This window comes from Peromyscus eremicus, chromosome 5 (assembly GCF_949786415.1).
Source record: "Peromyscus eremicus chromosome 5, PerEre_H2_v1, whole genome shotgun sequence".
NCBI lineage: Eukaryota > Metazoa > Chordata > Mammalia > Rodentia > Cricetidae > Peromyscus > Peromyscus eremicus.
This window is the reverse complement of record NC_081420.1, coordinates 102,770,766-102,785,503: the sequence shown is the minus strand read 5'-3', so window position 1 is coordinate 102,785,503 and position 14,738 is coordinate 102,770,766. Positions and strand designations below refer to the sequence as shown.

The 14,738-nt window shown below is 52.9% G+C and overlaps 2 protein-coding genes across 2 annotated transcripts in view; one reads left to right on the top strand and one right to left on the bottom strand.

Moving 5' to 3' along the window:
• The first annotated feature begins 3,361 nt into the window (after window positions 1–3,361).
• On the top strand, window positions 3,362–8,660 carry Hsd11b2 (hydroxysteroid 11-beta dehydrogenase 2). The gene is made up of 5 exons (XM_059264136.1): window positions 3,362–3,626; window positions 6,618–6,830; window positions 6,947–7,132; window positions 7,240–7,377; window positions 7,535–8,660. The coding sequence occupies exons 1-5, from the start codon at window positions 3,362–3,364 to the stop codon at window positions 7,891–7,893; spliced, it is 1,161 nt and encodes a 386-aa protein (XP_059120119.1). The 3' UTR covers window positions 7,894–8,660.
• A 354-nt stretch (window positions 8,661–9,014) lies between these two features.
• Window positions 9,015–14,738, bottom strand: part of Atp6v0d1 (ATPase H+ transporting V0 subunit d1) — a 39,986-nt gene continuing 34,262 nt past the window's right edge. Inside the window, exons 4-8 of the mRNA XM_059264137.1 lie at window positions 14,043–14,122; window positions 10,300–10,377; window positions 10,012–10,188; window positions 9,839–9,916; window positions 9,015–9,728 (exon numbers count right to left, since the gene is read on the bottom strand). Of these exons, the coding sequence (XP_059120120.1) occupies window positions 9,567–9,728; window positions 9,839–9,916; window positions 10,012–10,188; window positions 10,300–10,377; window positions 14,043–14,122 (575 nt within the window). The 3' untranslated portion in view covers window positions 9,015–9,566. The remainder of the gene's footprint in view (window positions 9,729–9,838; window positions 9,917–10,011; window positions 10,189–10,299; window positions 10,378–14,042; window positions 14,123–14,738) is intronic.

Genomic DNA, 14,738 nt, shown 5'->3' with positions numbered 1-14,738 from the left:
GCTGAATTGGTGCACTCCAGGTTCAGTGAGAGACCCTGTCTGGGAGAATAAAGTGGAGAGACATAGAGGATGACATCTAGTGTTGACCTCTGGCCTCCACATGTACACACAAGGGACCGAGAATGTTGCTCAGTATTAGAGTGCATGCGTCGTATGCACAAGGCTCAGAATGGAAATACCCCCTGTGGAAAGAAACTTGCTGTCTTTGACAATAGTGTGAGGTGAGGTCTAGAACATGATAAAAGAACTAGTCATTGGCAGGAAATGGAGTACTCTGCCACTGTGCCAGAGAAGAGAAAGAATGCATGAGTGTCTTATAGGGTAGGGCTCCCTAGGACTGGGCTGCTTCTGAGTCAGACCGCAGAGGAAAAATAAGTTCTAAGTGAATGTCTGACTCCAGGAGTATCGCTTTTACAGCTGCACCCTCCCAGAAAGCCAGCAGATGGTGCTAGTGAGTCACTGGTCACCAAAGCAGAGAGCAGCCTGCCTTCTAGTTACAGACCCTTGGTCGTCCAGAGCCCAGGGCATGCAATGCTTGGCTAACCAGGTTTCTGATCAAAGGGGTGAGATTGGGGCTGGGAGATGGGACAAAAGATTAAGACTGTGGCCTGAGTGCGTGGGACCCGATGGCTCTGGTAGTCCACTCCTGGTTACCCTCCACTAACCTGCCCTTCTGGGTCCTGCCTTATCTACCAGGGTTCCTGCCCTCTGCCCATTCCACCCACCCCCACTCCTCTCCCATGGAGGCCCCTAGCAGGCCAGATTCCTGATCCTGGCACCAGGTTGGTTTTCTACCCCAAGACAGGCTTGACCTGGCACCAGGCCTCAGACAGGGCTGGGCCGGCCCCTCCCAGTTTATGACTCTCTGAAACACTTGCCACTTCTGCAGTACCTCCACCTGACGAGGGGAAAGGGTCAGCGGCTGAGGAGGCCACAGCGAGTTAGAGTACAGATCCTAGGAGGGAGGTGCTGTGGTCTCTTGACCTAGGAAATGGGATGTTTGGGCTGGGGGGGGGGGGGTGGCGGGGGTATCAGGTGTCAAATAAATAGGGCAGGTAGTCCAATCTCATCAAGACTCAGAATAGTTCCCCCTGAAGTGGTACACTGACGAGAAGCAGCTTAGCCGTCCTGTACGCCACAGCCAAAGGCAATTTCCTCTACCCCATCCTCTCAGGCCAGTCTCTCTCCCACCCAGGCCTGGGCTTCCCGTGTGCTTTACAGGACCAGGGTAGAGCCGGCTTCCCGGTCTCCTCTTCATCTTGCTGTCTTGCTTCTCTTTCTGTTCTCTTTCTCCCCTTGTTCTAGGTGCTGGTTCTGTGAGAAGCTGGACAGTCCCCCAGGACTTCCCTTCCCAGGGGAGGTACTTAGAGGGCCTGAGACTGGAGACACTGTAGCTGGAGTCTAAGGAGGGTAGCCAGATCTGGGAGAGCTGAGGAGCGCAACTTTCACAGTTAAAGTAAGGGACAACTCTCTTCCGGCCCTGGACAATTGACTCGGGACAACACAAGTCCGTGGTTTTGGAAAAGGATTGTCTCTCTGAATTTCTAGAAGCAAGGTGACCCAGACAGAAGGAGAGTTATAGGAAACACGCATACCACATGCACACCTACACACGTGAACATATAAGGTCATGACACAGGGCACAGAACCCCACGGACACAAGTGCATCGAAACCAAAACAAACAACAACAACAACTACAACCACACAAGGCCACATACCCAAGGTCAGGCACACACACCTTACTCAGGCAAATCCTGCCACCCAGGCCAGGGTTGGACCATCATCTATATTTACAGAGGGAAGAGTACATGGAAGCGTATGAATGGCTGAGTGGAGATGGGGTCTCCACCCAGAGTTCCTCTCCGCAAGGGGGTCTGGACTCCAGCTCCTTCTCGGAGATTTTTCTGACCCATCAGGAACCCATGCCTGGATGGAAGAGTGGCTTTGGAAAGGGTGTTTTCATGAAACTTTGGGACAGAGTCCAGATACAGGAGAGAGAATGAGCCACAGGACAGAGAACTGTGATAAGGAGTCCATGGCCTCTCAGGACCCAGAAAAGACAGAGATGAGGTATTGGGCAAGGTCTGGAGATTCACAGAAGCAGGGATCTCCACTACCATGATTTGTGCCTACTCTCCGCATAGGGCCTGGCACCCAGCTATTGGCACTAACCCCCAATGCCTGCCAGAGCCCTGGCATGCATGTTAGGCACAGAGTGCCAGACACGGGGGTGGCAGGGGGTGCCAGGCCACACACAAACAAGGACCTTCACACACACAGGGAGGGAAGTGCACCCACACACTACTTATTTCATGCCCTGGGGACTCAGGGTAGCAGGTCAGGGACCACCCTGTCCTGACGTTTCTTCCAGGTGTTCCCATTAGCTTGGTTCTTGGGGAGGGGGTGGGTGAAGTAAAAGTAGAAGAAGACTTTGATGTTCCTTTGACGTCTCATTCGTACCCACACACATACACTTGTGTGGCTTCCCCAGTTCTGGACTCTGGAAGAAAGTGGGGGCAGAATGGGGGATGAAACAGAAAGCTCCCAAGAATCCCGGCCTGGCGGTCACCCCTCTCCCCTAGCTATGGCTGCGAACTGCCCAGATGTGAGTGCACATTTGGGTGTGTGCACCAGGAACCTAAGGCCATGGCACCGCAGGTGTGGCCCGGAGCAGACTCTGGCTGGTTCCCTGCGATGTTCTGGAAGTCGTGGCGATATCAATGTGGAATACTTGAATGAAAGTTGGTGTTGGTGCATGTGTGTGTGCGCGCGCGTGCGTGCGTGTTTCTGTGTGTGTGTGCGTGTGCGTGTTTCTGTGTGTGTGTGTGTGTGTGTGCGCGCGCGCGTGCGTGCGTGTTTCTGTGTGTGTGTGTGTGTAGGTAGGTATTCTGAGGAAGCGTGAGCAGAGTGTGCACACCTGAGCGCGGAGGCTCAGAGCCGTTGGCGTGCCAGCAGGCGCGCAGGAGTGAATGAGATGCAGGGCACAGGGTTGGGCAGCCTGGCCCTTTCCCCTGGCGAAGCCGGCGGCTGACGGCTCCGCCTCGTGCAACAACTTGGGACTTTGTTCCGGCTTCTTCGAAAGCGGATCTAGCCGAGGGGGCGGGGCGGGGGGGGGCACCTGCCTGGCGGGGGGTGCCGAGATAGAAGTGCAGGAAAGCCCACCCCAGCCCCGCCTCCGCCCCGCCCCCACCCCGCCCTCGGGGAGCTTTATAAGCTGGGTCCGAGGGCCCGCAAAGAAAGCGAGCATCCCTCCCACCCCAGGCCGTGATTTCTCTGCACTCCGTGTCCTGGCCCTGAGTCCCTCTCCGCGCTCCCCAACCCGGACCCCGCCCCGCCCCAGCCCCGGCCCGGCCCGCAGTCATGGAGCGCTGGCCTTGGCCGTCGGGCGGCGCCTGGCTGCTAGTGGCGGCCCGCGCGCTGCTGCAGCTGCTGCGCTCAGACCTGCATCTGGGCCGCCCGTTGTTGGCGGCTCTGGCGCTGCTGGCCGCGCTGGACTGGCTGTGCCAGCGCCTGCTGCCCCCGCCGGCGGCACTCGTGGTGCTAGCTGCTGCCGGCTGGATCGCGTTGTCCCGCCTGGCGCGCCCTCCTCGCCTGCCCGTGGCCACTCGCGCGGTGCTCATCACCGGTGAGTGCGCGGAGCGCAGGGACTCCAGGCTGGAGGGCGGGACCGCACACCTAGAGGGTTTCCCTTGGGCACCATCAAGGCGGACTCCGCAGCTCAGAAGTGAGAGTCCTTCTCTCCGAGATGCAAGAGAGAGAGCCAAGTAGGAAGCTCTGGGCACCTCACCAAGTCCGGGTTAACTACCTGCGGCCGCGGGGTTGTGTTGAAGGGAAAGTTAGGTAGAGAGTGGGCAGGTGCTCAAAGAAAACTAGTGACTAAGGAGGAGAGACGGAGTGTATCCTGTGCTCTTCCCTAAGAGACCAGGTGTGGAGCAGAGAGAGGACAGTACTTTTACAGGAGACCTGAGAAGGGAGAATGCCATCCCTTGAACTCTGCCTGGCATCTCCACATCACCGGAATACACTGTCTGCTGTTCTGTGGAGACAGAGCTTAGATGTGAGTTCTGCAACCCCTGACCTCCACTGGCCGGAATCCCTGGAGTTCAGAACCGCCTGAGGTCACAGCAGCTGGATAGTAGCTGCTGCTTAGATCCAGCTACCCATTGCCAAAACTGCAGCATTCTGCTCCCAGTACTTCATCCTGCCTAGTCCTGGGTGCCCGGGAAAGAGCGTTGGAGATCTGGACTCAGGTGTCTCTGGTGCCTGGCTGAGCTCTCTTTGTCTGGAGCAGGGAATAAATCTGTCATCAGAGGGAGGGGAGGGGGGAGGGGGGCTGCAGACCCAGCAGGAAATGGGGAGGGGGAGGAAGGCCAGGGGGCATTGGTCCATTACATGGGAGGAGGGGCAGGCTTGTTTTTCCCCCAACTACCATGGCTTCTCAGAGATCTTGGTCCTTTATGGGTGGTCTGTGTGATCGGATGGGGCTGGAGAATTTAGGAGGAAATCCTTGGAGAGAGCTGGGTGGAGACAGGTGGAATATGGAAGATGTCTTGGATCACAGAAAGGGTGTGGGACAAAGGCTTAAGACAGGAATAAGCACATGATTTGGGAAGGGGATAGTCAATAACCAGTCTGGCTGTGGGGGTGTGGTGGGATGTGAAGTTTCCTCCGGAGGAAACCTGAATGTCAGGTGAGAAACCAGATTGTACTAAGGTAGAGGAGGGTGGCATAGAGGCATCTGGCTTCAACAGAGGGGGTGGGGATCAAGCAAGATGGAAGAGATTTCCAGGGTGAGTGTGAAGCCTCAGGGAACCCCAGTTTCAGGAGGTTCAGGAAGGAAAGCTACCAAACTCTCTTGGAATGAAACCGGGACTAGGTTATAGGGCAGAACAGATCCCTTCCGGCCCTCTGCTCTGTGAGCTACTTCACCAGGTCCTAGGCCATTTCCGGTTCTATTGGCCCAGTTGGGCAGTGGTTCCTAAGATCTCACCTCAGGTCTTTGGTACTGCTGTTACTTCTAGTCTTGAGCCTGAGCAAGAGGTGACCTGAGCTTCCTTTATCTCCTTAGAGCTCCGAGTTTGGGAGTGAGGATTGCCCAGCCTACTCCTGTCTAAGGCCGGAAGTTGGCTTCTAGCTTCCCAATGCCTGCAAATTTTGGGGTTTTCCCAGGCAGCAAGGCACTTAAGTAACCGGGTCCTGCCCCACCTGCCAACACCACCTCACCTTACACCTGCAGAGCTGTCACTCATTCCTCCCCAAGAATGCCCAAGAGCCGTTTGTCAAATCTACTCCACAAGCTCAGCCCTGGAGTCGAGTCTGGGCCGCGTATCATGGTACCTTGTGTGCATGCACGTGTATATCTTTGTGCTGATTGGTGACAGGAGTCAAGCTCACGTGTGAACATCCAGGCAGGTTAGGGATGTTTGCAGGTGAGCAAGAGGGTCAGATGTGGGTGACTGTGGGGACCCCAGAGCTGAAGCTCTGGCAGGCTTTAGTGGAGTGCTCTCTGCTGCAGAAGGGAGCAGAGGCAAGTGTGTGTATTTGTGCACACACGTTCCCCTCCCCCAGTCAGAGTTGCCTGAGAAGGACCCTCAACTCTGGCTGGCAGGCCCCAGCCACACAAAGCCCCGTTTGCAGCCCCCTGCCCAGCTTTGTTCTCTTTCAGCATAGGGGGCGGGGCTGAGACAGGAGGGGTGCTGTTTGTCCAGGAGAGGGGAAGGCGAGCTGCAAAGCAGCTTTTCTGCTTAGCAGGACCTCAGGGCTGGCGGGCTCCACAGCACCTCCTCCTTCACTGGCCCTCCTCCTCCTTCACTGGCCACCCACAGAGCCAGGATCAGAATGGAAACCATCAAGGAAGCAAGGGCTTATCAGTACCAGGGACCCCCACACTGGGGCCTTGCCTGGTGGTTCTTATCTCTGCATACCAAGGACAAGAAAATGAAGCCTCCACGAGTGGTAGCTGACCTCAGGTCACACTTGGTGGTGGGAAGGGATTCCAGCGCAGGTCTGTTTTCTTCACTTACCATGCATGGCTCCTGTCCTGAGAAGGAAATGGTCTGGGGCTCAGCAAACATATATGCCCCAAAGTCAGTGATTGGAATTCCAAGAGCAGATTTCAAGGGGAAGTTGGGAATGGAGCTCCAATTGCACCTGGAAAAATAGTAGGGGGTGTTGAGGCTGAGAGGAGTGCCCAGGATGATATCATCAGAGATCGTGGCTTTATTCTAAGGCCCACAGGATCCTAAGGAAGACAACGCCTCTGGGAATTAGCAGCAGCAGAGTGATAGTGCCATTTTTTTTAAAATATCCCTCTGGCTTAGGAAGTAGATTCATGAGATAAGATGGGACCAGACTAGGTCTCTGATTCTCCTATAAAGTAAGGTTTATCACTCACATTTGATGGGTTATAGGAAATCAGGGAGAAGACAGCTGTCACAGAATTGATGCTCACAGCTCAGCCAAGAGGACAAACTTATAACATACATTTATTTGTAAGGAAGGAGGGAGGGCTGGGTGTTCAAGACCCTAGATTCTACCCAGATACTGGTGATCCTTGGCTTGTCTTAGGCTGGGCTGGGCCATTGTGGGAATTCATTGGCTATCTTACCCTGGTTAGGTTGTGACACTGGTTTTGGCAAGGAGACAGCTAAGAAACTGGATGCCATGGGCTTCACGGTGCTGGCCACTGTGTTGGATTTGGATAGCCCTGGTGCCCTAGAACTGCGTGCCTGCTGTTCCCCTCGCTTAAAGCTGCTGGAGTTGGACCTGACCAAGCCAGAGGACATCAATCGAGTGCTGGAATTCACCAAGGCTCACACCACAGGCACTGGTCAGCAGACGTGGCTCCATTAGGGCTGGGCACGGCTGGGCGAGTGTGAGGGAGGCAGGGATTGCATGTCTGCGGTCAGCTGAACTGGACCTTCCCTCCTGCCTTTGTGCCCTCAGGCCTGTGGGGTCTGGTTAACAATGCTGGCCTCAACGGCATAGTGGCCGATGTGGAGCTGTCTCCAGTGGCAACTTTCCGAAACTGCATGGAGGTGAACTTCTTTGGTGCACTTGAGCTGACCAAGGGCCTCCTGCCACTCCTGCGTCACTCAAGGGGACGTATTGTGACCATTGGCAGCCCAGCAGGTAAGTGCTCTGAGGCAGAGTAGTAAAGGAGAAGCTATGAGGTGAGGAATGATCTGGGGAACTCCTGGCCAAGGCTGACAGCAGCCTCTTCCCCTTCCTATCCCCAGGAGACATGCCGTATCCCTGCTTGGCAGCCTATGGAACCTCTAAGGCAGCTGTGGCACTGCTTATGGACACATTTGGCTGTGAACTGCTTCCCTGGGGTATCAAGGTCAGCATTATCCAGCCTGGCTGCTTCAAGACAGGTGAGGGTTCAGGTTTGGGGTGGGGCATGCATGTGGCCTGGGTGTGTGGTCTGAGGATCTAGTATGACTTGGGTTATAGACGTAGTTCACATTAAATAGATCAGTAGCCTCTGGCTCCTCCAGCTGCTGCCTGCTGACCTTGCCGTCCCTTCTTCAGAGTCGGTGACCAATTTGAACCTCTGGGAGAAGCGCAAGCAACTGCTGCTGGCCAACCTGCCTGGAGAGCTGCTGCAGGCCTATGGCGAAGACTACATCGAGCACTTGCATGGGCAGTTCCTGCATTCGCTCAGAATGGCAGTGTCTGACCTCAGCCCAGTTGTAGACGCCATCATTGATGCACTGCTAGCAGCTCAGCCACGCCGCCGCTATTACCCAGGCCGTGGCCTGATGCTCATGTATTTCATCCACCACTACCTGCCGGAGAGCCTACGACGCCGCTTCCTGCAGAACTTCTTCATCAGTCACCGTCTGCCCCGAGCACTGAGGTCTGGCCAACCTGGCCCTGCTCCTGCTTAGGACACACCCCAGGACCCAAACCCTTCCCTAGTGGCAGCTCGGTGAGCCACAAATGGCCTAAGTGCTCCAGCAAAAGAGGCTCCATGAGCCCTTGGCCCTTTTTCCTAGTTATTATAAACCCCTCAACCTTGCCCTAGAACAACAGTTTTTAACCTGTGGGTCATGACCCCTTTGACAAATTTCTATCTCCAAAAATATTTACATTATAATTCATAACAGTAGCAAAATTCGTTATGAAGTAGCAACAAAAATAATTTTATGATCTGGTTCCGTATCATGAGGAACTGTATTAAAGGGTCACAGCATTAGGAAGGTTGAGAACCACTGCCCTAGAGTCTATGTTAAGAAAAGCCCAGACTCTACTGCTGATGCCTAGTCCAGGCCTGGGAAGCTGAAGGTTGCTAGTGAACCTCTGGACCTCTCCACTGCTTCATGAACCCACACATACCCTACCAGATACAATGCTCCACACTGCAGCCTGGAGAACCCAGCTGGATGGAGAGTTTGGTGAGAGATGATCTGTAGCCTTTGATAGATTCTACAGATCATTTCTCTGCAAACTGAAGAGTGATTAGGCAGGTGGGCACCTCCTCAGGATTCTCTCGGCACCAGTGCCTAAGGGCTGCAAGTCCAGAGTAAATCCCAATTGCCTCTTGACCGGCTCAAGAATTAGGTCCCCAACTACCTGCTCCCAAACCACAGGGAAGCTGCACATTGCACTTGTCTGGTTGTTGGCATTTTAAAATAAAGACACATTTTTATTTCTCCTAGAATGGGGGAGATCAGTGTTTCAAGGAGGTGACCGCCTGGTTGCCTGGGTGACAGGGTGTGATTACATGATACTGCCAGGGATATCCTGGGACCAGCAGAGGGGCTGACTGGGCATCCCAGGCACTCTGTGGTTCACATTCTCTTCTACTGACCTCAGGCAAATACTAGAACTGGGTTTCTACCCAGTGAGATGAAGACAATGGCTGTTTTGGAGAGTTACGGGGCATGTGAGCAGTTAGTGAGGTCTGGGGCCCCCAGACCCAAGACCCACCTCTCCAACAACCCCCGTCTCAGCCTGTCTTTGTGCCTGAGCTCCAGCAGAAAGAGCCTCCTCCTTGTGGTTGCCCACCACAGCAGAGGCTGTCAATCAAGGGTGCAGTGTTGAAGAGAGCGGGGAGTCAAGGAGAGGTACTAGGTCCCAAAGGAGGTAGCAGACAGTAGACTTTTTAAAGAGGGGTATTTTATTGTCTCAGAGGGGCAGAGCTGAGTTAGAGAGGGGGGCTGCAAAGCTACTTCCCCCATACCCCCGAGACACACACTCTAATCTTCCATGGGCCATGGCTCTGGGGATGACCCACAGAAGGAGAAGGCTCACACTGCCCCAGGGGTTCTTAGGTTAGGGAGGGGCATGAAAGTGACACAAGTTTCTTAGACATGTCAGCGGCTGTAAACATAGGGCTGGGGGGCTCTTTGCTCTGGAGGGGATCTTGGTCCATTCTTTATCAGGGGAGAGGTCCCTAACCCCTTTTTAGGCCTAAGAGTAGTCCCAGAGGGGGTCATGGGAGCTGGGCAACCCCAGGACAACGTGCTACACCTCACCAGGTCAGACACTTAGTGAGCCATGGGCTTCACACAGCATACAAAGACACACACAGTGCATTTGGGAACCTTGGGTTGGAATGCTAGAAGATGGGGATATAGTTGTCGATCTTGGCGCGATGGCGCTGGGCGATACACTCAGCAATCCACACAATGTTGCGACACTCCTGTTCCTTAAGCTTCACAAAGGCATAAAAGACACCAAAGTGGAACTGGTTCAGGAAGGCCAACTTGTTCAGCTTCACCTGTGGACAGAGGCAGGTGTGATGCACAGGTGGTTGTGGCCAGCAGTCATTAAGTCCTAAGTCACAACCCTCCCCATACTGGGCAAGTTCCACAAGGGCCCTGTACTCACCTCATGTTCAAAGAATCGGTCCTCCAGGGTCTTGTCTCCAGGATTGCTACCTGCACCCTCAAAAAGCAGTTTGTATTCCTGGCCAGGAAATGGGGAGAAGTACAAGTATGAGTACTGCTGGGTGCTGGGGGTGCCAACATGGTCACCTAAATCTTATCAGTCAGAGCACTCACCGGGTAGTAATCAGCAACATTCTTGACCTGTTCATAGTCATCAGCCCGAGCCAGCTGAGCCAAGCCCTCAGGGTAGAGTCGGCCACAGTGTGGAAAGAGCTTGGCACGGTCCTCCTTGGACAGCTCTGTGCCGAAAGAGTTGATGGTGATGATGAAGGCGCGGCGGTCGGCTTCAAACTGCAGGGCCAGTGCACAGGTGAGGAGAGAGGGAAGACAGACAGGGAGACCACAGCCAGTCAGTGGCAGGATCAGTGGGAACAAAAGGCAGAGAGGTAGGCAGGCACTCACCTCTAGGATAGGACACATGGCATCAGCTGTGGTCCCACCCAACAGAGTGCAGAACTTGTAGAAGGACTCCAGATAGGCCTGGGGAGAGGACAGTGTTTGCTTAGAGCAAGGAGAGCAATATTGGGAGACTTATTGGAAACCTAGTCAGGGGCTGGAGAATGGCTCAGAGGTTACAAGCACTGACTGCTCTTCCAGAAGACCGGGGTTCAATTCCCAGCACCCATACGGTGGCTCACACTGTCTGTGACTATATTTCCAGGAGACCTGACACCCTTACACAGGCAAAACACCAATGCACATTAAAAAACAAACAAAAACCCACAAACATTAAAGAAAAAGAAAAAAACAAAGAGAAACCTAGTCAGTTTACTTCTTCATCTAAGCCTTTTATGGTAGGGATGGGCCAGCTCATGCTATGACAATTTCCCTGTACCAAAACATCTACCAATGTCAACAATTAATCACCCAAACAGTAGTAGCTTGCTGTCTTCTAACTAGGGGTGACAGAACAGTTTCTGACCCACTGTCTGCTTCAGGGTACATGTTCCCACCCCTTTCTCTTGGATAGCCAACCTTACAGGAGCTCTGCCTTCCTTTTCTCCTAGTCTCCAGAAACCTCCCCTTCCCTAGCCTCATAAAACCAGGTATCCAAGGGCTAGTGAGGGAAAGTTGTCCTCAGAATTCACAAATGGTCTGGACTGAATCCCTCCCTTGCAAGAAGCCACCTTGCAGAACACTACTCCTCCCAGCCCCAGGCAGCCCCTTGGCATCAGCAAACAGCAGGAACCAAATTATCAGGTCAGTTCCTGGTGAAGGATGGTTATCGCCTATGTGAATGTAGGTCTCACCGTCAATAACTAGGTACATGGGCTGCCGGCGGAAATAAGTACTTTTTGTCCAGGCAAATTGGATCTGCTGGGCATGAGGAGAGGACAGGTCACCCCAGATACAAGGTCTTTCCTGACTCTAATTCATAAAGTCACACAGGTTTCTTTCCAATACCTTCCCCCTCATCATGATCTGGCAGACTCCTTGGGTAACAATCTTTCATGAAACTTCACTTAGATATCACCTAAGGTTCCATACGTAACAGGGTCAGAGACTCTGGATCCACATATTAAGGATGATTCTGAGTTGGGGTTGGGGGGCTTGTAAGGAATGAAAAACTTTCCACATTCAGGTGTGCCTTCTGAGCCGGCTTGGACCCACAGGACCTGCTATTCCAAGAGAGACGAGATGAGCCCCAGAGCCCCATAAGCACAGTGATACTATGCTCAGTGCAAAACCTGCAGGTGACCACCGAGATCACAGGAAATAAAAAGCCAGTGTAGGTCAGCAGTAAGAAAAAGCCTGGAGGCCGGGCAGTGGTGGAGCATGCCTTTAATCCCAGCACTTGAGAGGCAGAGGCAGCCGGATCTCTGAGTTTCAGACCAGCCTAGTTTACAAAGCAGATGTCAGGACAGCCAGGACTACATAGAGAAACCCTGTCTCAAGAAACCACAAAACAAACAAACAAACAAAAAACTTAAAAAAAAAAAAAAAAGGAAGGAAAGAACAAACAGAGCCCAACACAGAGGATCTCAGAGAATCAAAAGCCTGCAGCAGAAATGGTTCCCAGCTCCCACCAGGGCTTGGTGGTACTTCTCAATCCCTCCAGGAGTCAGTGCTCCATAGCCTTCCTTATGGCCAGCCAAGCTGGTTATGCTGAAATCTTAGGACCTACCCTGGTGGAGCCTGCAGTTCCTATCTGTAGGGGAAACCACTAGCCAGACTTTAGGTTCCATGCCCTGTTACCTAACCTGTTTGCTTAGCCAAGCTGTACTGATCCCCAGAGAAGCTGACCCTTGGGTTAAGGTCTATACTTTCCTCCAGAGGCTACAGCAGCAAAGAAACTGGCAAGAACCAGGTACCAAGGTCACCTCCCCAGCCCCACCCTGTACCCTGGAGCCTGCCAGCCCATGGTTCTGCACCAGCTGACTACAGTTTACCTGCCAGACACTGAGGGTCCACCTAATCTCCCATCTGGGGCCACTGGGCTGGGACATTCACTGCCTGACAGGCAGGCAGTTCTGGCATGGGGTCCATAGAGCTGGGTTGGTGTTTATGAGCTGGTTCCTGGGCAGTCCTTGCCAGTGACTCCAGCTAAAACCAGTCAGGCCCAGTGAGGGTGTGGGTAAGGCTGGGGGGACAGCCACACCCCTCATCCTGTCTAGGGCAGGGAATTTGTCAATAAGCCAGGTGAGTGTGTGGGACAATATAAAATTTTGTATGTATATGTGTATTTGTGTGTGTGCGCACATGTGTGTATGTTTGCATGTACCCCTGACCTCTACACTGCCTTCCACCCTGCAGTCATAGAGGGCCTTCTAAGAATACTTTGCTCTGTTAGACTTAGGGCTCACACCTAAAGTTGTTGCTGTTGTTTTTTTCCACATTTTACTTATTTTGTGTACATGTACACGTGAAGGTCAGAAGACAATTAGTGGGAGTCATCTCTCTCCTTCCACCATGTGGGTCCCAGGGATTAAACTCAGGCTGTCTAGCTTGGCAGTAAGCATCTTCATTTCCTGAGCCATCTTGTCAGCCCAAACTTCAAACTTACCTTTTTTTGCTTATTGTTGTAGTTTATTTGTTTTGTGACAGGGTCTCACTATATAGCCCTGGCTGTTCTGAAACTTAATACATGGACTCAAACTCACAGAGATTTGCCTGCCTCTGCTCCTGAGTATTAGGATTGAAGGCATGTGTCACTATGACTGGCTTACTTTTTTTTCTTGAGACTTTTTTTTCTTACTATGGAGACCTGACTGACCTGGAATTCACGACATATATAAGGTAATCTTGAACTTAGTAAAAATTCTCCTGCTTGAGCTTTCTGAGCATTTTGAGGTATGCAACACCACTCCCAACTAAATTCAAACTTTTGATCTGGCATTCAAGACTCAGACCTCCTCCCCGCTCTCCATGGAAAAGCTGCACTTTCACAGTACAGCCCTTGCCGTCTGGCCTGGCCCTGCTCCTGGCTTCCTTTTTGTTTATACCACCCTCTGCCTGCATTATCATAGCTTCTACCATCTACCACCAGATCATTGCTGTACGTTGGCCCCGGCTCCACAGAAAGACCAGAAGATCTGATAGCTACCTCTTAATCTCTGCCATGACTGCGGGAACCCAGGAATCCCAAGCTCACCCTATCCCCAGAGGCTAGCCAGTCTATGCCACAGCCTAGTGGAAGCAAAAGGCGAGTAGAAGCTGAAGACAGTGAGATATAAGGAACTGGCTCAGAGTCTGGGAACCTGAAACGGTCATAATGACCTGGCTGTGCTTGGCTGGATCCCTCTCCCACATAACTAAGCATATAGTATTGCCTTGTCCTAAGTGCCTGTCCTGGCTGGCAAAAGCTCATATGGTGTAAATCTGAGGGCTGTGGCCCGGGTGGTGGCCCATGACCCTCATGGATGCTACAGGAGCGGCTGTCCAGAAGCCAGGTCTGACAGGCCAAGTGACAGAGCACCAGCCGCTCCTGCTGATGTTATCTGAGCCCACTGCAGACACCACAGAACGGATAACCTGTTCCATGCAACTTTGTAACCAACACAGGAGCCTGAGAGTGAGAGGCTAGGCCCCCAGGACAGGAGCCTGATGCACATGAATCCTGGCCCAGCATCTCACCCACTATCAGGCCCACAGACCCACCCACTGACAAGTCAACCCCCAGCCCCCATGCTTCTAAAGAACACTACCTTGTAAAGCGTATTTCGGATTATCTCGATGTTCATCTCATCAAGGTCCTGCTCTGAGATGCAATCCTGGAAAAAAGCCGCTGGGGAGGGAAGACAAGGATGTGAAGAGTGGGTAAGCAGCCTAAGTGAGAGGGCCACGTTACAAGGCCCATTAGGCTAGGTACTGGGGACCCCCAGTACAGCCTGGGATGTGGCCTTGGAAGTGGGAGAAGCAATTCTCTGGGCCATGTGCACTGACCTGAGCTTTTCCTGCCTCCTTGCTCCTAAAATTGATTTATAAAGGAGGCGGCCAGCCATAACATGATCTAATCGCTGCTGGGGCAGACCCAAGATCAGACCATGCCAAAGACAGGCTTGCATAATCGGCCATGAGATTCTCTTTCTCCAGGGGCAGCTATGGATTTGGGGGCTGAAATCCATGGGATTCTAGCCTCCTCCTTTAGGTAAGACTGAGGAGCTAGACATGGACTAATGATCTACTGCAGGACTAAGAGGAGAGGCCAGGGCAGGATCAAGAAACCTCACTCCCAAGGAGGGCCTGAAGACTTACCTGATGTCTCTCCTTTAAAGATGAAGAAACTGCAGAAGCCACAAAACATCCCAGAGCTAGCTCAGAGATAATGGGAGACTCAAAGGCAAACTAGGTGGACAGACAGGGTTTTTCAACCTAGAACCTTCTGACTCAACTCTCATGGC